General features: G+C 43.9%; 1 protein-coding gene across 13 annotated transcripts in view; it reads left to right on the top strand.

Moving 5' to 3' along the window:
- itpr1b (inositol 1,4,5-trisphosphate receptor, type 1b) overlaps positions 1-20336 on the top strand; it is a 139569-nt gene that overhangs the window by 19991 nt on the left and 99242 nt on the right. For all 13 annotated transcript variants that reach the window (XM_090240978.1, XM_090240980.1, XM_036983368.2 and 10 more), the window contains exons 4-7: positions 12026-12141; positions 12670-12756; positions 17090-17248; positions 19920-20018. In XM_090240978.1, the coding sequence (XP_090097104.1) occupies positions 12026-12141; positions 12670-12756; positions 17090-17248; positions 19920-20018 (461 nt within the window). The remainder of the gene's footprint in view (positions 1-12025; positions 12142-12669; positions 12757-17089; positions 17249-19919; positions 20019-20336) is intronic.

Below are 20336 nucleotides of genomic sequence, written 5' to 3' on the forward strand. Positions count from 1 at the left end.
ATGCCAAAGGTACTTCAACAAAGTACTGAGTAAGGGGTCTGAATACTTATGTAAATGTGATATTTCATTTTCTTATTTTCAAAATGTTGCTAAAAAACACTTTTTGCTTTGTCATTATGGACTACTGTGGGTAGATTGAGGGGAAAAAACGTAACAAAATGTGAAAGTTAAGAGGTCTGAATACTTTCCGAATACACTATATTGCACTCTTCATCCGGATATCGACGATCACCTGCACTGTAGCACAATGGAAGATGGTAAAGAGTCAATTTATTGCCTCTGGTTAGTTTGATGTCAGTTGTATGTTTTGCCGAATGGATGTTTTTGTGTTTTTTTTTAGTGCAGGAGCTCAAGATAATTTGATGGACAGTGTCAATTCCTTCCTCTAAAGCAGCTGTCCAGCCTCCTGCTAGAGATTGAACCATCCATGCATCAGGCTTCAGGCATCTAACAGGACTCACCCAGATATGTCACTGCTTAGTATTGAGATAAAAGAGGAATCAATAGCTAGTAGCAGAGTACATTTTAGTTGTCTTTGTAGAGTCTTACTATACAGTTGAAGTCAGAAGTTTACATACACCTTAGCCAAATACATTTAAACTCAATTTTTCACAATTCCTGACATTTAATCCTAGTAAAAAATTCCCTGTCTTAGGTCAGTTAGGATCACCACTTTATTTTAAGAATGTGACATGTCAGAATAATAGAGAGAGAATTATTTATTTCAGCTTTTATTTCTTTAATCACAATCCCAGAGTGTCAGAAGTTTACATACACTCAATTAGTATTTGGTTGCATAGCCTTTAAATTGTTTAACTTCGGTCAAACGTTTCGGGTAGCCTTCCACAAGCTTCCCACAATGAGTTGGGTGAATTTTGGCCCATTCCTCCTGACAGAGCTGGTGTAACTGAGTCAGGTTTGTAGGTCACCTTGCTTGCACACACTTTTTCAGTTCTGCCCACAAATCTTCTATAGGATTGAGGTCAGGGCTTTGTGGTGGCCACTCCAATACCTTGACTGTGTTGTCCTTAAGCCATTTTGCCACAACTTTGGAAGTATGCTTGGGACCATTGTCCATTTGGAAGACCCATTTGCGACCAAGCTTTAACTTCCTGACTGATGTTTTGAGATGTTGCTTCAATATATCCACATAATTTTCCTTTCTCATGAGGCCATCAATTTTGTGAAGTGCACCAGTCTTTCCTGCAGCAAAGCAGCCCCACAACATGATGCTGCCACCCCTGTGCTTCACGGTTGGGATGGTGTTCTTCAGTTTGCAAGCCTCCCCCTTTTTCCTCCAAACATAACGATAGTCATTATGGCGAAACAGTTCTATTTTGGTTTCATCAGACCAGAGGACTTTTTTCCAAAAAGTACGAACTTTGTCCCCATGTGCAGTTGCAAACCGTAGTCTGGCTTTTTTATGGAGGTTTTGGAGCAGTGGCTTCTTCCTTGCTGAGCGGCCTTTCAGGTTATGTCGATATAGGACTTGTTTTACTGTGGATGTAGATACTTTTGTACCTCTTCCTCCAGCATCTTCACAATGTCCTTTGCTGTTATTCTGGGATTGATTTGCACTTTTCTTACCAAAGTAAGTTAATCTCTAGAAGACAGAACGAGTATCCTTCCTGAGCGGTATGACGGCTACATGGTCCCATGGTGTTTATCCTTGCGTACTATTTTTTGTACAGATGAACGTGGTACCTTCAGGCATTTGGAAATTGCTCCCCAGGATGAACCAGACTTGTGGAGGTCTACAATTTTTTTTCTGAGGTCTTGGCTGATTTCTTTTGATTTTCCCATGATGTCAAGCAAAGAGGCACTGAGTTTGAAGGTAGGCCTTGTAATACATCCACAGGAACACCTCCAATTGACTCAAATTATGTCAATTAGCCTATCAGAAGCTTCTAAAGCCATGACATAATTTTATGGAATTTTCCAAGCTGTTTAAAGGCACAGTCAACTTAGTGTATGTAAACTTCTGACCCACAGGAATTGTGATACAGTGAATTATAAGTGAAATAATCTGTCTGTAAACAATTTTTGGAAAATTACTTGTGTCATGCACAAAGTAGATACCCAAACCGACTTGCCCAAACTATAGTTTGTTAACTGCACATTTGTGGAGTGGTTGAAAAACTAGTTTTAATGACTCCAACCTAAGTGTATGTAAACTTCCGACTTCAACTGTATGTTTTCGTGCCGCTGTTGTTTATTTTCTGGCCTTACCATTCTCATTTTGGATTGAGAATAGACCTACATGACGTCTTTAGCCACATTCGGAATTGTGTTTCTGCTAAATGGCTTGCATTGTCAAGATGGTGAGCTGTTTTTGTTGTGGTTTGCACAACTGCTGTTTCGGTTCCCCAAATAGCTATAGTAGACATGACCACTACTGGACATTCGTTTATTTAGTCATCTAGGCTCGAATGGATGAACCTTAGTTGCAGCAATGGGAGTGACTAAAGTTATCTGGACTGATGTTGTATTGGGCGGTTATACTGTAGGGCGGTTATACTGTATACTGAGTATTGGTAGACATTGGCAGCAGGGTCCATTCCTATCTCCAGCTCCTTTTCCCACTGACCTCCCTGCCTTATTTGGCAATGTTGTCTAACTGGCGAAAAATGAAGAGGAAGGAAGAGTTCTGCTTTTAGGAAAGAGAGCAAATCTCAGATGCACTTAATTAGAGACTAGGCTACCTAGGAACTTTTTAGTTGTCTTGATCCTGTCCTCCCTGCTAAACATCTGTCCTAAATGTTAATATTTTTTCTCATAGTCAGAAATAGAGCACAAGGTCCTGCACGGGTTAACCCCCTTGACTTTTCCCACCATGTCCAGCCCTGTCTTGTGCTTTTGTATTATAATAATACATCATGGTGTTTGATTAGATGCAAGACCAGGCAGTTCATTTTAGCAAGACAAGTGCAAAGTGTGTTCATGCCACAGTACAGAAGGAAAACCATATGCTGATTTCCTGGAACCAAACCAGACCTTAACTCTCTGACATACAGAAACATACTCACTCAGGGAGCAGCATTCTGTGCTTGGTTGGAGATTGATCAATACTCAACTGTGATACTAAACTCAGCAAAAAAAGAAACGTCCTCTCACTGTCAATTGCATTTATTTTCAGCAAACTTAACATGCATAAATATTAGTATGAACATAACAAGATTCAACAACTGAGACATAAACTGAACAAGTTCCACAGACATGTGACTAACAGAAATTGAATAATGTGTCCCTGAAAAAAAGGGGGGGTTCAATATCAAAAGTAACAGTCGGTATCTGGTGTGGCCACCAGCTGCATTAAGTACTGCAGTGCATCTCCTCTTCATGGACTGTACCAGATTTGCCAGTTCTTGCTGTGAGATGTTACCCTGCTCTTCCACCAAGGCACCTGCAAGTTCCCGGACATTTCTGGGGTGAATGGCCCTAGCCCTCACCTTCCGATCCAACAGGTCCCAGATGTGCTCAATGGGATTGAGATCCGGGCTCTTTTCTGGCCATGGCAGAACACTGACATTCCGGTCTTGCAGGAAATCACGCACAGAACGAGCAGTATTGCTCGTGACATTGTCATGCTGGAGGGTTATGTCAGGATTAGCCTGCAGGAAGGGTACCACATGAGGGAGGAGGATGTCTTCCCTGTAACGCACAGCCTTGAGATTGCCTGCAATGACAACAAGCTCAGTCTGATGATGCTGTGACACACCGCCCCAGACCATGACTGACCATCTAACACCAAATCGATCCCGCTCTAGAGTACAGGCCTTGGTGTAATGCTCATTCCTTCAACGAAAAATGAAAATCCGACCATCACCCCTGACCAAATCACCATCACCCCACCGCGACTCGTCAGTGAAGAGCACCTTTGCGAGTCCTGTCTGGTTCAGTGACAGTGGGCTTGTGCCCATAGGCGACGTTGTTGCCGGTGATGTCTGGTGAGGACCTGCCTTACACAGGCCTACAAGCTCTCAGTCCAGCCTCTCTCAGCCTATTGCGGACAGTCTGAGCACTGATGGAGGGATTGTGCGTTCCTGGTGTAACTTGGATAGTTGTTGTTGCCATCCTGTACCTGTCCCGCCGGTGTGATGTTCAGATGTACCGATCCTGTGCAGGTGTTGTTACACGTGGTCTGCCATTGCGAGGATGATCAGCTGTTCATCCTGTCTCCCTGTAGTGCTGTCTTAGGCGTCTCACAGTAAGGACATTGCAATTTATTGCCCTGGCCACATCTGCAGTCCGCATGCCTTCTTGCAGCATGCCTAAGGCACGTTCACGCAGATGAGCAGGGACCCTGGGCATCTTTCTTTTGGTGTTTTTCAGAGTCAGTAGAAAGGCCTCTTTAGTGTCCTAAGTGTTCATAACTGTGACTTTAATTGCCTACCGTCTGTAAGCTGTTTGTGTCTTAACGACTGTTCCACAGGTGCATGTTCACTAATTGTTTATGGTTCATTGAACAAGCGTGGGAAACAGTGTTTTAACATTTTAAAATGAAGATCTGTGAAGTTATTTGGATTTTTACAAATGATCTTTGAAGGACAGTCCTAGTGTTTGTAGAGTGAGCTCATCCTTCTTGAAACTGTCATCATTGGCCAGTGGAATGAGAACTTCCATAAACATGGCTAACCTGATGTACCATATCTCTTTTTGAAATAGCAAAATATCAGGGACATTATCCTGTGAATTTATAAGCAAAGCCCTGCTCTATGCCTTACATGTCATGAACAAAAATGTGATTCCGCATTCTATAGGTTCTCCACATGAAGGCATGCTACCTAACAGTACACTGCTTCAATCAATTCATCATGCGCCTGAGAAAATGGGCACCCCACTTTGCAGGCAGCTTGTCACTCACACACTCGCTGCACGGCTGCTTGACAGTTCCATTCAGTTTGTTCTACCTATCTAGCTAGCTAAATGAAGTGACAAGGGTGCGTTCTGAGCTCGCTCCTGTCCTCCCTGTTCACCCACGACTGCGTGGCCATGCACGCCTCCAACACAATCATCAAGTTTGCGGATTACACTACAGTAGTAGGCTTGATTTACCGACAACGACGAGACGGCCTACAGGGAGGAGGTGAGGTCCCTCGGAGTGTGGTGTCAGGAAAATAATCTCACACTCAACGTCAACAAAACAAAGGAGATGATCGTGGACTTCAGGAAACAGCAGAGGGAGCACCCCCCTATCCACATTGACGGGACAGTCGTGGAGAGGGTAGTAAGTTTTAAGTTCCTGCTGCTGCGTATACATCACGGACAAACTGAATTGGTCCACCCACACAGACAGCGTTGTGAAGAAGGCGCAGCAGCGCCTCTTCAACCTCAGGAGGCTGAAGAAATTTGTCTTGTCACCAAAAGCACTCACAAACTTTTACAGATGCACAATCGAGAGCATCCTGTTGGGCTGTATCACCGCCTGGTACGGCAACTGCTCCGCGCACAACCGCAAGGCTCTCCAGAGGGTAGTGAGGTCTGCACAACGCATCACCGGGGGCAAACTACCTGCCCTCTAGGACACCTACACCACCGATGTCACAGGAAGGCCATAAAGATCATCAAGGACAACAACCACCCGAGCCACTGCCTGTTCACACCGCTATCATCCAGAAGGCGAGGTCAGTACAGGTGCATTAAAGCAGGGACCGAGAGACTGAAAAACAGCTTCTATCTCAAGGCCATCAGACTGTTAAACAGCAACCACTAACATTGAGTGGCTGCTGCCAACGTACTGACTCAACTCCAGCTCACTTTAATAATGGAAATTGATGTAAAAAATGTATCACTAGCCACTTTAAACAATGCCACTTAATATAATGTTTACATATTCTACATTACTCATCTCATATGTATATGTATATACTGTACTGTATATCATCTACTGCATCTTGCCATCTTTATGTAATACATGTATCACTAGCCACTTTAAACCATGCCACTTTTATGTTTAGATACCCTACATTACTCATCTCATATGTATATACTGTACTCGATACCATCTACTGCATCTTGCCTATGCCGCCGTTCTGTACCATCACTCATTCATATATCTTTATGTACATATTCTTTATCCTTTTACACGTGTGTGTATAAGGTAGTAGTTGTGGAATTGTTAGGTTAGATTACTCATTGGTTAAAACTGCATTGTCGGAACTAGAAGCACAAGCATTTCACTACGCTCGCATTAACATCTGCTAACCATGTGAATGTGACAAATAAAATTTGATTTGATTTAAAGAAATAACTGAACTTTAGTTTAGCGAAAATATACAAAACACTTAAAGACCGCTAGGTATAGGCCTACTGATGTTGTTTTTTAAGCCTGATGACCTACAAGTGTCCAAACAAATGTGGAAAGATGAAAGTCTGATTCAGCAGATAGCATTAGTTAGCTGGCTAGCTAGTTTTTTTCACTGCGCTTGCAGGCTCAGTAATATTATATTGAAGCCAGTCACTTAATAAAATTGGGAAATAGTCTATTAGCAAAGTACAGTTGTTCCTGGAGTGCTTAAGAACTTTTGAAGCTGTCATTTCTCCAAAACACGAAATAAACGCCTGTTAAGCAGCAGTTTGTTTCCTGCCATACTAGCTCTGGGCCTGGTTTTCCGATAGCTATGGGCGAGTGTTTTAAATCAAATGTATTTATAAAGCCCTTTTTACATCAGCAGGTGTCATAAAGTGCTTAAACAGAAACCCAGCCTAAAACCCCAAAAAGCAAGCAATGCAGATGTAGAACGGTGGCTAGGAAAAACTCCCTAGAAAGGCAGGAGCTTAGGAAGAAACCTAGAGAGTAACCAGGCTCTGAGGGGTGGCCAGTCCTTTTCTAACTGTGCCGGGTGGAGACCAGGTTGACTGTGGACAGCCAGGAATCATCAGGCCAATTAGTCCTGAGGCATGGTCCTAGAGCTCAGGTCCTGAGGGAGGGCAGGGAGAGAGGGAGAATTAGAGGGAGCATACTTAAATTCACACAGGACACCAGATAAAACAGGAGAATTACACCATATATAATATACTGACCCTAGCCCCCCTGCACATAGACTATTGCAGCATAGATGTTGGAGTTTTTGGGGGGGGGGGGGGGGCGGACGACACGGTTTCCCTGTCCAACAATACCCCTGGACAGGGCCAACCAGGCAGGATATAACCCCACCCAGTTTGCCAAAGCACCTCCCCACACCACTAGAGGGATATCAACAGACCACCAACTTACTACCCTGAGACAAGGCGGAGTATAGCCCACAAACATCTCCGACACCACATGAACCAGAGGGGGCGCAAAACCGGACAGGAAGATCACGTCAGTGACTCAACCCATTCAATTGACGCACACCTCCTAGGGACGGCATGGAAGAGCACTAGTGAGCACTAGTGAGCACTAGTAAGCCAGTGACTCAGCCCCCGTAATATGGTTAGAGGCAGATAATCCCAATGGAGTGAGGGGAGCCGGCCAGGCAGAGACTGCAAGGGCGGTTTGTTGCTCCAGTGCCTTGTCGTTCACCTTCGCACCCCTGGGCCAGACTACACTTAATCATTTGACCTACTGAAGAGATGAGTTTTCAGTAAAGACTTTACGAAGATGGAAAAAAGCTGCCCTTGAAGTATTCATGAAATGTTCGCCAAAAGAGAGATCAGGGTCCAGAGTAATGCAGAGGTTCCTTCACAGTTTTATTTGAGACGACTGTACAACCATCAAGATTAATTGTCAGATCCAACAGCAGATCTCTTTGTTTCTTGGGACCTAGAACTAGCATCTCTGTTTTGTTTGAGTTTAAAAGTCAAAACATTTGTCGCCATCCACTTCCTTATGTCTGAAACACATGCTTTCAGGGTAGGCAATGTTGACATTGTGCTTCCGAATGACATCACCAAGAGGTAGAATATATATAGTGAAAACAATAGTGGTTCTAAAACGGAACCTTGAGGAACAACGAAACGTACAAATTAAATCAAATTTTACTGGTCACATACACATGGTTAGCAGATGTTAATGAGAGTGTAGCGAAATGCTTGTACAAATGATTTGTCAGAGTTTAATTCATCACTGCTGAAGTGAAAGCCATCCTCTCTTGGGGAATGCTGATTTTTACTTAGTTTTGCGACAGTATCGAAAAATAAATTCTCCTCAATTAGGTTGGAAAAATAGGCTGATCGAGCAGCATTGAGGGCTCTTTAATATTGTACGGTACTGACTTTCCAAGCTATTTTATGGTTCTGTCTTTCCGTTCCAATTTTCTGGAAACGTAGTATTTTCTGTATACCAGGGAGCTAATTTCTTGTGACAAATGTTTTTAGGGGTGAGACTCTATCTAGGGTATTACGAAAGGTTAAATTTAAATCCCCAATTAGGTGGTAACCGATTTTTATACTCTGATGTCCTTGGGTAGGTGGAGGGGGTCTGGAAGGACATCTAGGAATCTTTGGGTTGTCCGAGAATTTAGAGCGCGGCTTTTGATGATCCTTGGTTGGGGTCTGATCAGATTATATGTTGCGATTGGAAATGTAATAAAATGGTCGTCCGATAGTCCAGGATTATGAGGAAAACATTTAGATCCGCAATAATTGTTACACAGGACCTTAATTAGATCTAGGGTATGACTGTGGCAATGCGTGGGTCTGGAGACATGTTGGACAACCAACTGAGTCGATGACCAAAATAAACTGAGCCGAAAGCCTTTCGGAGTGGGTCTGTGGACTTTTCCATGTGGATATTGAAGTCACCAAAAATGTGAATATTATCTGCCATGACTACAAGGTCCAATAGGAATTCAGGGAACTCAGTGACGAATGCTGTATACGGCTCAGGAAGCCCGTAAACAGTAACTATGGATATCAATATCCCTATACTTTCTACATTCGCCAGTTTTGGCCTTAGCCACCACCCTCTTCAGATTAGCTTTTACTTCTGTAGCCCTGCCCCCTGGTAAACAGTGTTTGATCGCTGGATTATTATTTTAAAATCTAATATTGCGGGTAATGGAGTAGCCAATGACAAGGATTTTAAATTTGTCAGAGCTAATGGTAGGAGGCTTCGGTGGCTCAGACCCCATTGTTACGGGTGGAGGAGAGACCTTAGAAGGCTCGGCATCTGACTCTGACTCTTCGCTTAATGGGGAGAACCTGTTTAAAAGTTTATGTTGTCTGAATTAGCGACACCGGTTGAGCATGCCGACAGCATTTCTTACCAGAAGCCTTGAAAAAATTGTCCATCTGCGGGGACTGTCTGGGTCAGGGGGGGGGGGGGGATTTATACCACTACCTGTACTTACTGGTGACAAATGCTGTTTCATCCTTTCCTACACTTAAATTGCCCTTGCATATGAAGCTGGGCTTGCAACTTGGCTGTCCTCACCATGAGGCGATAGCTCTCCTGTAGATTATGAGTACAGCGACTGAAATTAGACGGTATAGAGTTAATGTTACTACTTAGCTTTTTGGCTGGTGGAGATCCAGTAGAAACATGTTCAGATAAAGCGTCCTGGGTGGAAAAAGTAGGGGAAAAATTATAAAGTTCAGCGAGGAAAAAAGTTAAACGTTGGTAAATGGGTTAAATGCATCATTTTTATTAAACGGTTATTAAAAGTTTTAAAAAATACGTTTGGCAGGTAGCAACAAGCAGCACGAAGGCAACGCAGAGATGTGACGTCACAGTTCATTTTAAAGATGCATCGTTCTTATAACGGCCAAACAACTCACATCACATAGGGAGAACTTTCAATAAGTGAGTTGTTGGAGCGTGTTGATACTGATAGGATCGAAAGACATGCAGGGCTCAGCTTTTCTTCATTCAAATCTTACCTTAACATTAGAATTATTCTACAATACTGGAGACGGATCAGCTCTTAGAAAGATATTATTGCCTATTTGGCTGGCTGCAAACTTTGCTGCTTATTCTAATGCTTACCCTATAATGATGCACTAAATCACAGATTTGGCACATCATTGCCCACATGTTGTTACACATTATGAAATATATTGAGGGGAAAATTACAGACAGTAGCATAAGTAAAATAGAACTCAATTGATTGAACATGAAATGTATTTCAATATTATCTAAAAACGGTATATGTATGTAGCCTATACTGTATTTAGATTTTATTTGCAGTCATCTGTTTTCATTCATCTTTTTATTCTTTGCTTGTTTGTAACCATTTCAAAGACAGTTTGGAGATTCTAAAAATTAGGTTCTAAAAATTTATTTAGCCTTAAAATGATTTTGGGAAACTGGGCCCAGAACAAAAATTCAGCCTACATTGAATGCATGAAATGAATACTGTGCTGGTAGTGAACTACTTTCTTAAAGGCAATGTCAGAAGTTCCTTCTGGAACTGAAGATCTAGTGTATTGTGGGCATCTATTGCAAATTTCGGTTCCAGAGTTATTGGGATTCCAGAGAAATTACTCTGAGATTGGTCAGTAATGGATATGGATGTAGAACAATGTAGCTCTTGTGCGGTTCTGAAAGTCCTATCAGCCATGGCTACAGATCCCCCTGCACAGTGAGAGGATAGCATTCTCTCGCAGTGTTTTACAGGCTTTGCATTTGAATTATAGCAGAGTCTATTGAGGGCAATTCAAGCGATGACCTCAAGTGATGACATGACCAAGTGCAATGGCATCAGCATGTTTCAACCTTATTTGCCTAAGTTTCCTCATGGGGCTTGGGGCAAGGTTGGTTTGCGATGGAGCAGTGTACTCGTCTTCACCCCACCTCTCCAGCCTCTCACAGGCCTCATCACTCCTCCAGGTAGCCACAGCAACAGGACTGAGACTCCATGCAAGACTCCGCGTGCCTGAGCACTGAACAGAGGGAAAGTGTACCTGGCTAAATCCTAAGATCCCTGTTGAGTATTAATAGCCCTGTTAAGCTATTTAAAAGGACTGGTTTCCATGGAGCTTTAACCCAGCATTTTAAACCTCACTTCTTCCTCTCTGATGTGGGATTGGTACATTGCAACAGTAATTGCTTGGGTGACATGTCTGACACTTAGGTATGTTTCTCTAGGAAATATTACCCGCTACTAGGACAACTCATTCCTGTCAGTGATAGACTGTCTCTGATTGTATTCATATACTTCTCAGAGAGCTGTGATAACATGGATGAAAGGAGAAGGCGATGGTATTTGAAGAATGTCACCTGTTGACCCTTTTATCATTGGATCATCACAGTCTGGCAGAGTATGCTGTATTTAATGTGACTGTGACAATTCTGTACTAAGTATTATATATAGTAGTATATTATTTTTTAAATATTTTTTTTTGTACAGTGGGCCTGCTGTGTAAACTTCAATTTATTTGATCTAAAGCAGCATTGTTTAAGCATTTCAATGGCCTGTTTTATGTTGATTCCTGTCTGTTCCTCAATGTTTGCACTGTGGGTTGTGTCATACTGTACCCTGCCATTTCCTGCACAGTTTGCCAACTGTTGTTAAAAAAAAGAAAAAAACACAACCCTTCCTTCGTACTGTGTGTCATTTGCTTACACTCCTCCCAATTCTGTCCTCCTATCCTAATTCCCCTAACATGGCCTTCTTTAGTCCATAAACCCACTTCCTCTCCCTCGCTCATTTACCTAACCCTCTCTCCTATTGTCCCTGGCTCTCTTCTCTTCACCTCCTCCTGTGCTTATCCATCCCGCTCTTCCCTCTCCCCCACCATGCATCCCCATGACAGCTAATCCCTGTACTGTGGCGTTCGTTGGACAAGTTTTGTGGTGGCGCTTGGCGCTCACTGGAACGGCAATTTTGTACACCTGTCACAGATAATCAGGTCCCCCATTGTGCCTTGCCGGTAGCCAGCCTCGGGGACTGGAGGAGGAACTAGGGTTTTCTGTCAGGACTCACCATCATCCTGTTGTATTGATTTAGAGATATTCATGTTGTTATACTGACAACCAATTACTCCTCCATGCCCTTTTGGTAAATATTCCCACCACTTTATTCATCATGCACTCAATGTTATGGATTTGATGATAAATCAGCACATCTTTTCTCTGACTCTCCTTCTCTGTTCTTCTTTCCAGACTGCCTTTTCAAGCTGTGCCCCATGAACAGGTACTCTGCACAGAAACAGTTCTGGAAGGCAGCAAAACCAGGGGGAAACAGCACCACTGACACAGTACTACTGAACAAACTCCACGTGAGTACCCTCATCCCACTGGTTTCTATTCATTGTTCTCTAACACAATTGCTTCCCATTCTGCTTTCTGGTTCTAATCTGCATGTGTTGCCGTGTTGTTGAGGTCGAGAAAATCATTACAAGTGAGACACTCTCCACTTTTATTACACGCCATAAAGCCAGATCGGTATTTCATAAAGTACTGCATCTTATTCTTAATGTGTTTTTGGAGCACTAAATCTAAAGGCATGGACAGACCGGTAGGATTGTCGAGCGTCTCTGGCCCAAGAGTACTTCGCACCTCTGAACAGAGTACTGGCCGTAATTTGCATACCAAGTGCAAACCGATTCTACATGTAGAAACAAGTGAAAATGACGGCAATCACCAACGGTGGGTGGTCCCATTTAAACACACCGCGTAGACAGCAAGCGAATGAACAGCGAACATCCGGCCCCGAACTGTGCAGACCGACAATCGGTCTGTTGAGTTTTCTCTTTCGTTTGTGGCTATTGTATTGTCTGACATAATATTTTATCCCTATGTTTCAGCATGCTGCTGATCTGGAGAAGAAACAGAATGAATCTGAGAACCGAAAGCTGCTAGGAACTGTAATCCAATACGGAAATGTAATTCAGGTATGACCAGGAAGAGTAAGGGTAACGTGGTAACAAGGTGATTGAGTTTGGTATAGCCATACCGTGACAGTGTCATTAAGGTTAGTGAAGAGCCTGGAGCAGAAAGGCAATACAGCTCCTCCATTAATGCAGACAATTATCATCCAGGCCTTATCATCCTCTGCATATTTGACCAGTGAAAGTTTACGACACAGAAGTGAGATTATCAGGTCACAGGGAAACCGGTCTAAAGAACCACTAGAAGTAGATGTGCTCTATAGTAGGGGAGAGTGGGTTAAGTTGAGGGCCCTTGTTTCTAGGAAACCATACAGAAAACCAGTAATTTGATCAAATATTTAGGGAGGGGTCATAATTGTGTGGAGTCTGTGAAGGAAGAAACCACATGGAAAAAGTGGAAAGCAAGTTTGGTCCCAAAAATGTATTTTCACCAAGTCAAATGAATGCATTGTGTTAGAGGTTTAATGATGCTTGTATCTAAACCAAAGTAGATATTTATTTATATTTTTCTATTCATCAGTTGGGGTCTCTATAAGCTTCAGTATGAGTTCCTAAACCTAGCATGGAAGTGTATCGTTGTAGCTGTGGGGGCTAACATAGTCAAAATGTTTGCCTTGGGGTAAGTTGAGCTAATGGAAGTTCAGCAAATTGAAGTGTTTTCTTCCCAGGTGTAATGCAAGGCATTATAGCTGAGATATGAGGTAAGAACAGGGCCTGGAATATGTTAAAAGTTAGGTGTTAAGCCTGTGTTAGAAGATGCTTAAAATGTTTAATATACAAAAAAAGCGATTGTGTTGAAAACTGTAATGTTCACATAAATTCAGATTTTTTGGGGGGGATACACAACATCCTGAAATATATGTAGATATCTTTGTTAGAAAGAACAAACATTTTTCCTTGAAGGAGTGATGCCGAATGTAAAAATGGCTCAACTTACCCAACTCTCCCCTGTCAAGTGACAGACCCATTGTATTAGCGATATCTATCATCTAAAAAGGCAAAACACCTGCATATATTTTAGGACAGCTATCTCCGGAAAAATGGTGCTCATGCTTTCTGAACTGTATTTGAGGAAGTTGTACAGTAGGCCTATGGGGTTTATGTGTTTTAGTGGTGTGATGACAGGAAAGGTATTGAGGGCAGTAGGGTACAGCCGTGCTCCTCTGCCAGTGTTTTATATTTAACACAGTCTTACTACACTAGTAAGTGGGTAGCTCAACACTTGACAGAATGCATTGTAAATGCATATATCTGTAATTGTCTGAGACTTTTTGAACTACTAGTTTTTTCAGTCGCTGCTTTCTCCCTCAAAACAAACAACCACAATCAGAAAGGTTGGTTAAGGTCTAGTCTCACAGTACCAATCAAATGTATTTATAAAGCCCTTTTTACATCAGCCGATGTCACAAAGTGCTATACAGAAACCCAGCCTAAAACCCCAAACAGCAAGCAATGCAGATGTAGAAAACCTGCTTGAGGCGGTGAGGCTGGTTGAGGTCAATAGAGTAAACATGCCTGATTTATTTATTGGTTGAAATAATGGAGCAATGAAGGTCCATGAGAAATAAACTCAGCAACAAAATAAACGTCCTCTTCTCTGTCAACTGCATTTATTTTCAGCAAACTTAACATGCGTAAATATTTGTATGAACATAGCAAGATTCAACAACTGAGACATAAACTGAACAAGTTCCACAGACATGTGACTAACAGAAGTTGAATAATGTGTCTCTGAAAAAAGGGGGGGGTCAAAATCAAAAGTAACAGTCAGTATTTGGTGTGGCCACCAGCTGCATTAAGTACTGCAGTGCATCTCTCCCTCATGGACTGTACCAGATTTGCCAGTTCTGCTGTGTGATGTTACCCCGCTCTTCCACCAAGGCACCTGCAAGTTCCCGGACATTTCTGGGGGGAATGGCACTAGCCCTCACCCTCCAATCCAACAGATCCCAGACGTGCTCAATGGGATTGAGATCCGGGTTCTTCACTGGCCATGGCAGGACACTGACATTCCTGTCTTGCAGGAAATCACGCACAGAACGAGCAGTATGGCTGGTGACATTGTCATGCTGGAGGGTCATGTCAGGATAAACCTGCAGGAAGGGTACCACATGAGGGAGGAGAATGTCTTCCCTGAAAAGCACAGCATTGAGATTGCCTGCTATGACAACAAGCTCAGTCCGATGATGCTGTGACACACTACCCCAGACCATGACTGAACCTTCACCTCCAATCAAATCAAATCAAATGTATTTATTTAGCCCTTCGTACATCAGCTGATATCTCAAAGTGCTGTACAGAAACCCAGCCTAAAACCCCAAACAGCAAGCAGTGCAGGTGTAGAAGCATGGTGGCTAGGAAAAACTCCCTAGAAAGGCCAAAACCTAGAGAGGAACCAGGCTATGAGGGGTGGCCATTCCTCTTCTGGCTGTGTCAGGTGGAGATTATAACAGAACATGACCAAGATGTTCAAATGTTCATAAATGACCAGCAGCGCCAACCCAGACAGGAAGATCACATCAGTGAATCAACCCACTCAAGTGACGCACCCCTCCTAGGGACGGCATGAAAGAGCACCAGTAAGCCAGTGACTCAGCCCCTGTAATAGGGTTAGAGGCAGAGAATCCCAGTGGAGAGAGGAGAACCGGCCAGGCAGAGACAGCAAGGGCGGTTCGTTGCTCCAGAGCCTTTCCGTTCACCTTCACACTCCTGGGCCAGACAACACTCAATCATATGACCCACTGAAGAGATGAGTCTTCAGTAAAGACATAAAGGTTGAGACTGAGTCTGCGTCTCTCACATGGGTAGGCAGACCATTCCATAAAAATGTAGCTCTTTTGGAGAAAGCCCTGCCTCCAACTGTTTGCTTAGAAATTCTAGGGAGAATTAGGAGGCCTGCGTCTTGTGACCGTAGCGTACGTGTAGGTATGTACGGCAGGACCAAATCAGAAAGATAGGTAAGAGCAAGCCCATGTAATGCTTTGTAGGTTAGCAGTAAAACCTTGAAATAAGCCCTTGCCTTAACAGGAAGCCAGTGTAGGGAGGCTAGCACTGGAGTAATATGATCCAATTTTGGGGTTCTAGTCAGGATTCTAGCAGCCGTATTTAGCACTAACTGAAGTATATTTAGTGCTAGCCGGAAAGTAGAGCATTGCAGTTGTCTAACCTAGACGTAACAAAAGCATGGATTAATTTTTCTGCATCATTTTTGGACAGAAAGTTTCTGATTTTTGCAATATTACGTAGATGGAAAAAAGCTGTCCTTGAAACAGTCTTGATATGTTCGTCAAAAGAGAGATCAGGGTCCAGAGTAAGGTCCTTCACAGTTTTATTTGAGACGACTGTACAACAATCAAGATTTATTGTCAGATTCAACAGATCTCTTTGTTTCTTGGGACCTAGAACAAGTTGTCTGAGTTTAAAAGTAGAATTAATGGCAGAGAAATAAGTCGATCTCATTCCAGAGTACAGGCCTCGGTGTAACGCTGATTCCTTCGACGATAAACGTTAATCCGACCATCACCCCTGGTGAGACAAAACCGCAACTCGTCAGTGAAGAGCACCTTTTGCCAGTCCTGTCTGGTCCGGCAATGGTGGGTTTGTGCCCATAGACGACGCTGTTGCCGGTGATCTCTGGTGAGGACCTGCCTTACAACAGGCCTACAAGCCTTCAGTCCAGCCTCTTTCAGCCTATTGCAGACAGTCTGAGCACTGATGGATGGACTGTGCGTTCCTGGTGTAACTCAGGCAGTTGTTGTTGCCATCCTGTACCTGTCCCGCAGATGTGATGTTCGGATGCACCGATCCTGTGCAGGTGTTGTTACACAGTCTGCGATGATCAGCTGTCCGTCCTGTCACCCTGTAGCGCTGTCTTAGGACTCTCACAGTACGGACATTGCAATTTATTGCCCTGGCCACATCTACAGTCCTCATGCCTCAGGCACGTTCATGCAGATGAGCAGGGACCCAGGGCATCTTTCTTTTGTAATTTTTCAGAGTCAGTAGAAAGGCCTCTTTAGTGTCCTAAGTTTCCATAACTGTGACCTTAATCGCCTATTGTCTGTAAGCTGTTAGTGTCTTAACGACCATTCCACAGGTGCATGTTCATTAATTGTTTATGGTTGATTAAACAAGCATGGGAAACGGTGTTTAAACCTTTATGTTTCTTTAGGGATATCTATGAATGGCCACTGTGTCAATATTTGATATCTAACTCCAACTTTCCTTGTAGATACACTCCATGATAGACTCTGACTGTGACATGCATCTGTACATTTATTATGTTTACATGCATGGATGAGTTTATAACTGTGTCTGTTGTTTACCACTGTTTCAGCTGTTGCACTTGAAAAGTAATAAGTACCTGACGGTGAATAAGCGACTCCCTGCACTGTTGGAGAAGAATGCTATGAGGGTGACGCTGGACTCTGCAGGCAACGAGGGCTCCTGGTTTTACATTCAGCCCTTCTACAAACTGCGCTCCCTGGGAGACAGTGTGAGTGTCTAGCCCAGGGTTGGCTGTAGTGTGGGTCAAAGGTCAGATAGGAAGTCTTGTCATGTCTCTCTATAGAACAATGATAAAGCCTAGACAACAGCCTTTATTCTCAAGAGCAAGACGTGATGCTCATTGATTGTTCTGATTCATAGCTATCGGTTTTGTTCTCTTCAGGTTTAAATTTCTTAATTGGTGGATATGCCTAGCATTTTAACATTCAGGCTAGCTGGTCAAAGTTGTATTGTCAGTAGGCGTCTAGATTAAGAGTGATTAAGAGCTTAACATGTAAAGATCTCACTGAAAGTTCACATGGTGAGTCTGGCACACAAGATTCTTAAAGCTCCTGGCGTCAGTGGCCACAGCAAAAATCATTAAAACAAGGATCTCTCTGACAGCACTCCTCTGTTAACGCCTGATGCTACTTAAGCTTACCTGCTTTATAAATAGAATCAGGGGTGTATAGAATTGACAAGTTGTACGAATACATGCATATATCATTACCTATTTTGACATTGTGATGGATTCAGGGTGTGTACTAGTTCAATTGCAAGTAGGCTACCGTAGGTAAGTTCATTAGCTTTAGCCATTAGGGTATTTCTGGCTGAATGATTCCTGTGCTGATGAGATGGTCCACTGTGGCCACCTAGTGCTTGGTAGCCAACATGGTCTGATATGAACAAGTCAACCAATGTGTTATCATTATTTGCCTGGTGTTAGATAGCACCAAGCACTAGTTATATACATTAAGAGGATAGTGGATGTTGACAGGAATTAATTATGCGGTGGTAGTGCTCAGACATCCCAGACCTGTGTGGCAGGACATCCTGTGCGGCAGCAGGATTCCACCTGGCTGTTATAAGACCACAGCTGTTGTCACGTTCGTCATATGAAGGAGACCAAGGTGCAGAGTGGTATGCGTACATTCTCTTTATTAAAATAATGAACACCGAAACAAACTAACAAAATAACAAACAAAGTGTGAAGCTATACAATAGAGTGCTGACATGCAACTACACATAGTCAAGATCCCACACCAGATAGTGGGAAAAAGGCCTGCCTAAATATGATCCCCAATCAGAGACAATGATAAACAGCTGTCTCTGATTGGGAACCATATCAGGCCAACATAGACATACAAAAGCCCTAGACATACAAAAAACCCGAGACATACAAAAACATACCCACCCTAGTCACACGCTGACCTAACCAAAATATATAGAAAAAATAGATATCTAAGGTCAGGGCGTGACAGTACCCCCCCCCCCCCCCCGGCCACAAATATGAACCTATAGGGGAGGATCCGGGTGGGCGGGCATCTACCTTTGGTGGCGGCTCCGGTTCTGGACGCAGTCCCCACTCCCTACACTGATCCCTCCGCTTCTGTGGAACCAGACTGTGGATCGTTGTCGGAGGAACCGGACCGTGGATCATCGCCAGAGGCTCAGAACTGGGAACCACCGCTGGAGGATCTGGACTGCAGTTCGTCGTTGGAGGTTCCGGACTGGGAACCGTCTCGGGAAGCTCCGGACTGGGAACCGACCCCGGAAGCTCCGGACTGGGAACCGACCCCGGAAGCTCCGGACTGGGAACCGACCCCGGAAGCGCCGGACTGGGAACCGTTGCCGGAAGCGCCGGACTGGGAACCGTTGCCGGAAGCTACGGACTGTGGAGGTGCACTGGAGGCCTGATGCGTGGGACCGGTACCGGTGGCACCAGGCTGATGACACGCACCTCAGGGCGAGTGCTGGGAAGAGGCACAGGACGTACTTGACTGTGGATGCGCACTGGAGACCTGATGCATGGGACTGGTACCGGTGGCACCGGGCTGATGACACACACCTCAGGGTGAGTGCGGGGAAGAGGCACAGGACGTACTGGACTGTGGATGCGCAATGGAGACCTGATGCGTGGGTCCGGTACAGGTGGCACCGGGCTGATGACATGCACCTCAGGGCGAGTTTGGAGAGGAGGCACAGGACGTACTGGACTGTGGAGGCGCACTGGAGACCTGATGAGTGGGACCGGTACAGGTGACACCGGGCTGATGACACGCACCTCAGCATGCCCGCTCTGCAGCACTCTCAATGCTAGCACCTCTCTCCGGAATCTTGCGTCAAGCTCCTCATCCGACTCCCTGACTGGCTCCGGTTCGCTCCATGTGCCCCCATGGAGCCAGTCAGGGAGTCGGATGAGGAGCTCGACGCAAGATTCCGGAGAGAGGTGCTAGCATTGAGAGTGCTGCAGAGCGGGCATGCTGAGGAGGAGGCTCTCGGCTGGTGTGAGCACATGCGCAGCTAAAATACACCGCTGGAACGCAGATTCTGAAGGTGTTTACATGTCCTAATAATTTCAAAATAATGCTCAGAAAAGCAGGGTATGCTTACCTAGAATTTGACCTCACTCCAATTAGGATATGCAGAGTAAGGTGTTTATATGACTATTGCAAAATCTACCTACTGCCATAATCAGTTTAATATTGAATTATTAGTGTGCATGTAAAATACTCAATGACACACAATCAGACTGTCTCTCTGTTTGTTGTGTCTCGGTGTCCATGTCTCTGTATGTACATGTGTGTTTGTGTGTGAGCATGTGTGGCCGTGATATTCTGTGTAGTTGATTATACTGTGTGTGTATAATAATGCTATTGATTGCTCCCCGGTCTGTCTAGGTGGTGATTGGAGACAAGGTGGTCCTTAACCCTGTGAACGCTGGACAGCCCCTTCACGCCAGCAGCCATCAGCTGGTCGACAACCCAGGATGCAATGAGGTAGAGTACATGTTTCATCTTGTGGAACAGAATCCATATTGGGAAAGTCTCTATTGTTTTATTAACCAAGGTGTCCCTGCACAATTCACTTCCTTGAGTAGTGCAGGTTTTAACTATGCTGAGAACTGTGCTTTGTTATTGTTCATTCTGTCCTCTCAAAGATGAGGAAACGCATTCATTAGTTCCTGTTTTATTTTTGTTGCGTACTAATCATCCTTGCTATATGTGCAGAATGGAATGTAAAACGGCCATATTGTCTTGAATTAATGAAGTGATGGTTGTTTATGCTAGTACATACACCATTCTTAAAGCTCAACA

This window comes from Oncorhynchus mykiss, chromosome 7 (genome assembly GCF_057628025.1).
Source record: "Oncorhynchus mykiss isolate SJ-2025 chromosome 7, ASM5762802v1, whole genome shotgun sequence".
Classification (NCBI taxonomy): Eukaryota; Metazoa; Chordata; class Actinopteri; order Salmoniformes; family Salmonidae; genus Oncorhynchus; species Oncorhynchus mykiss.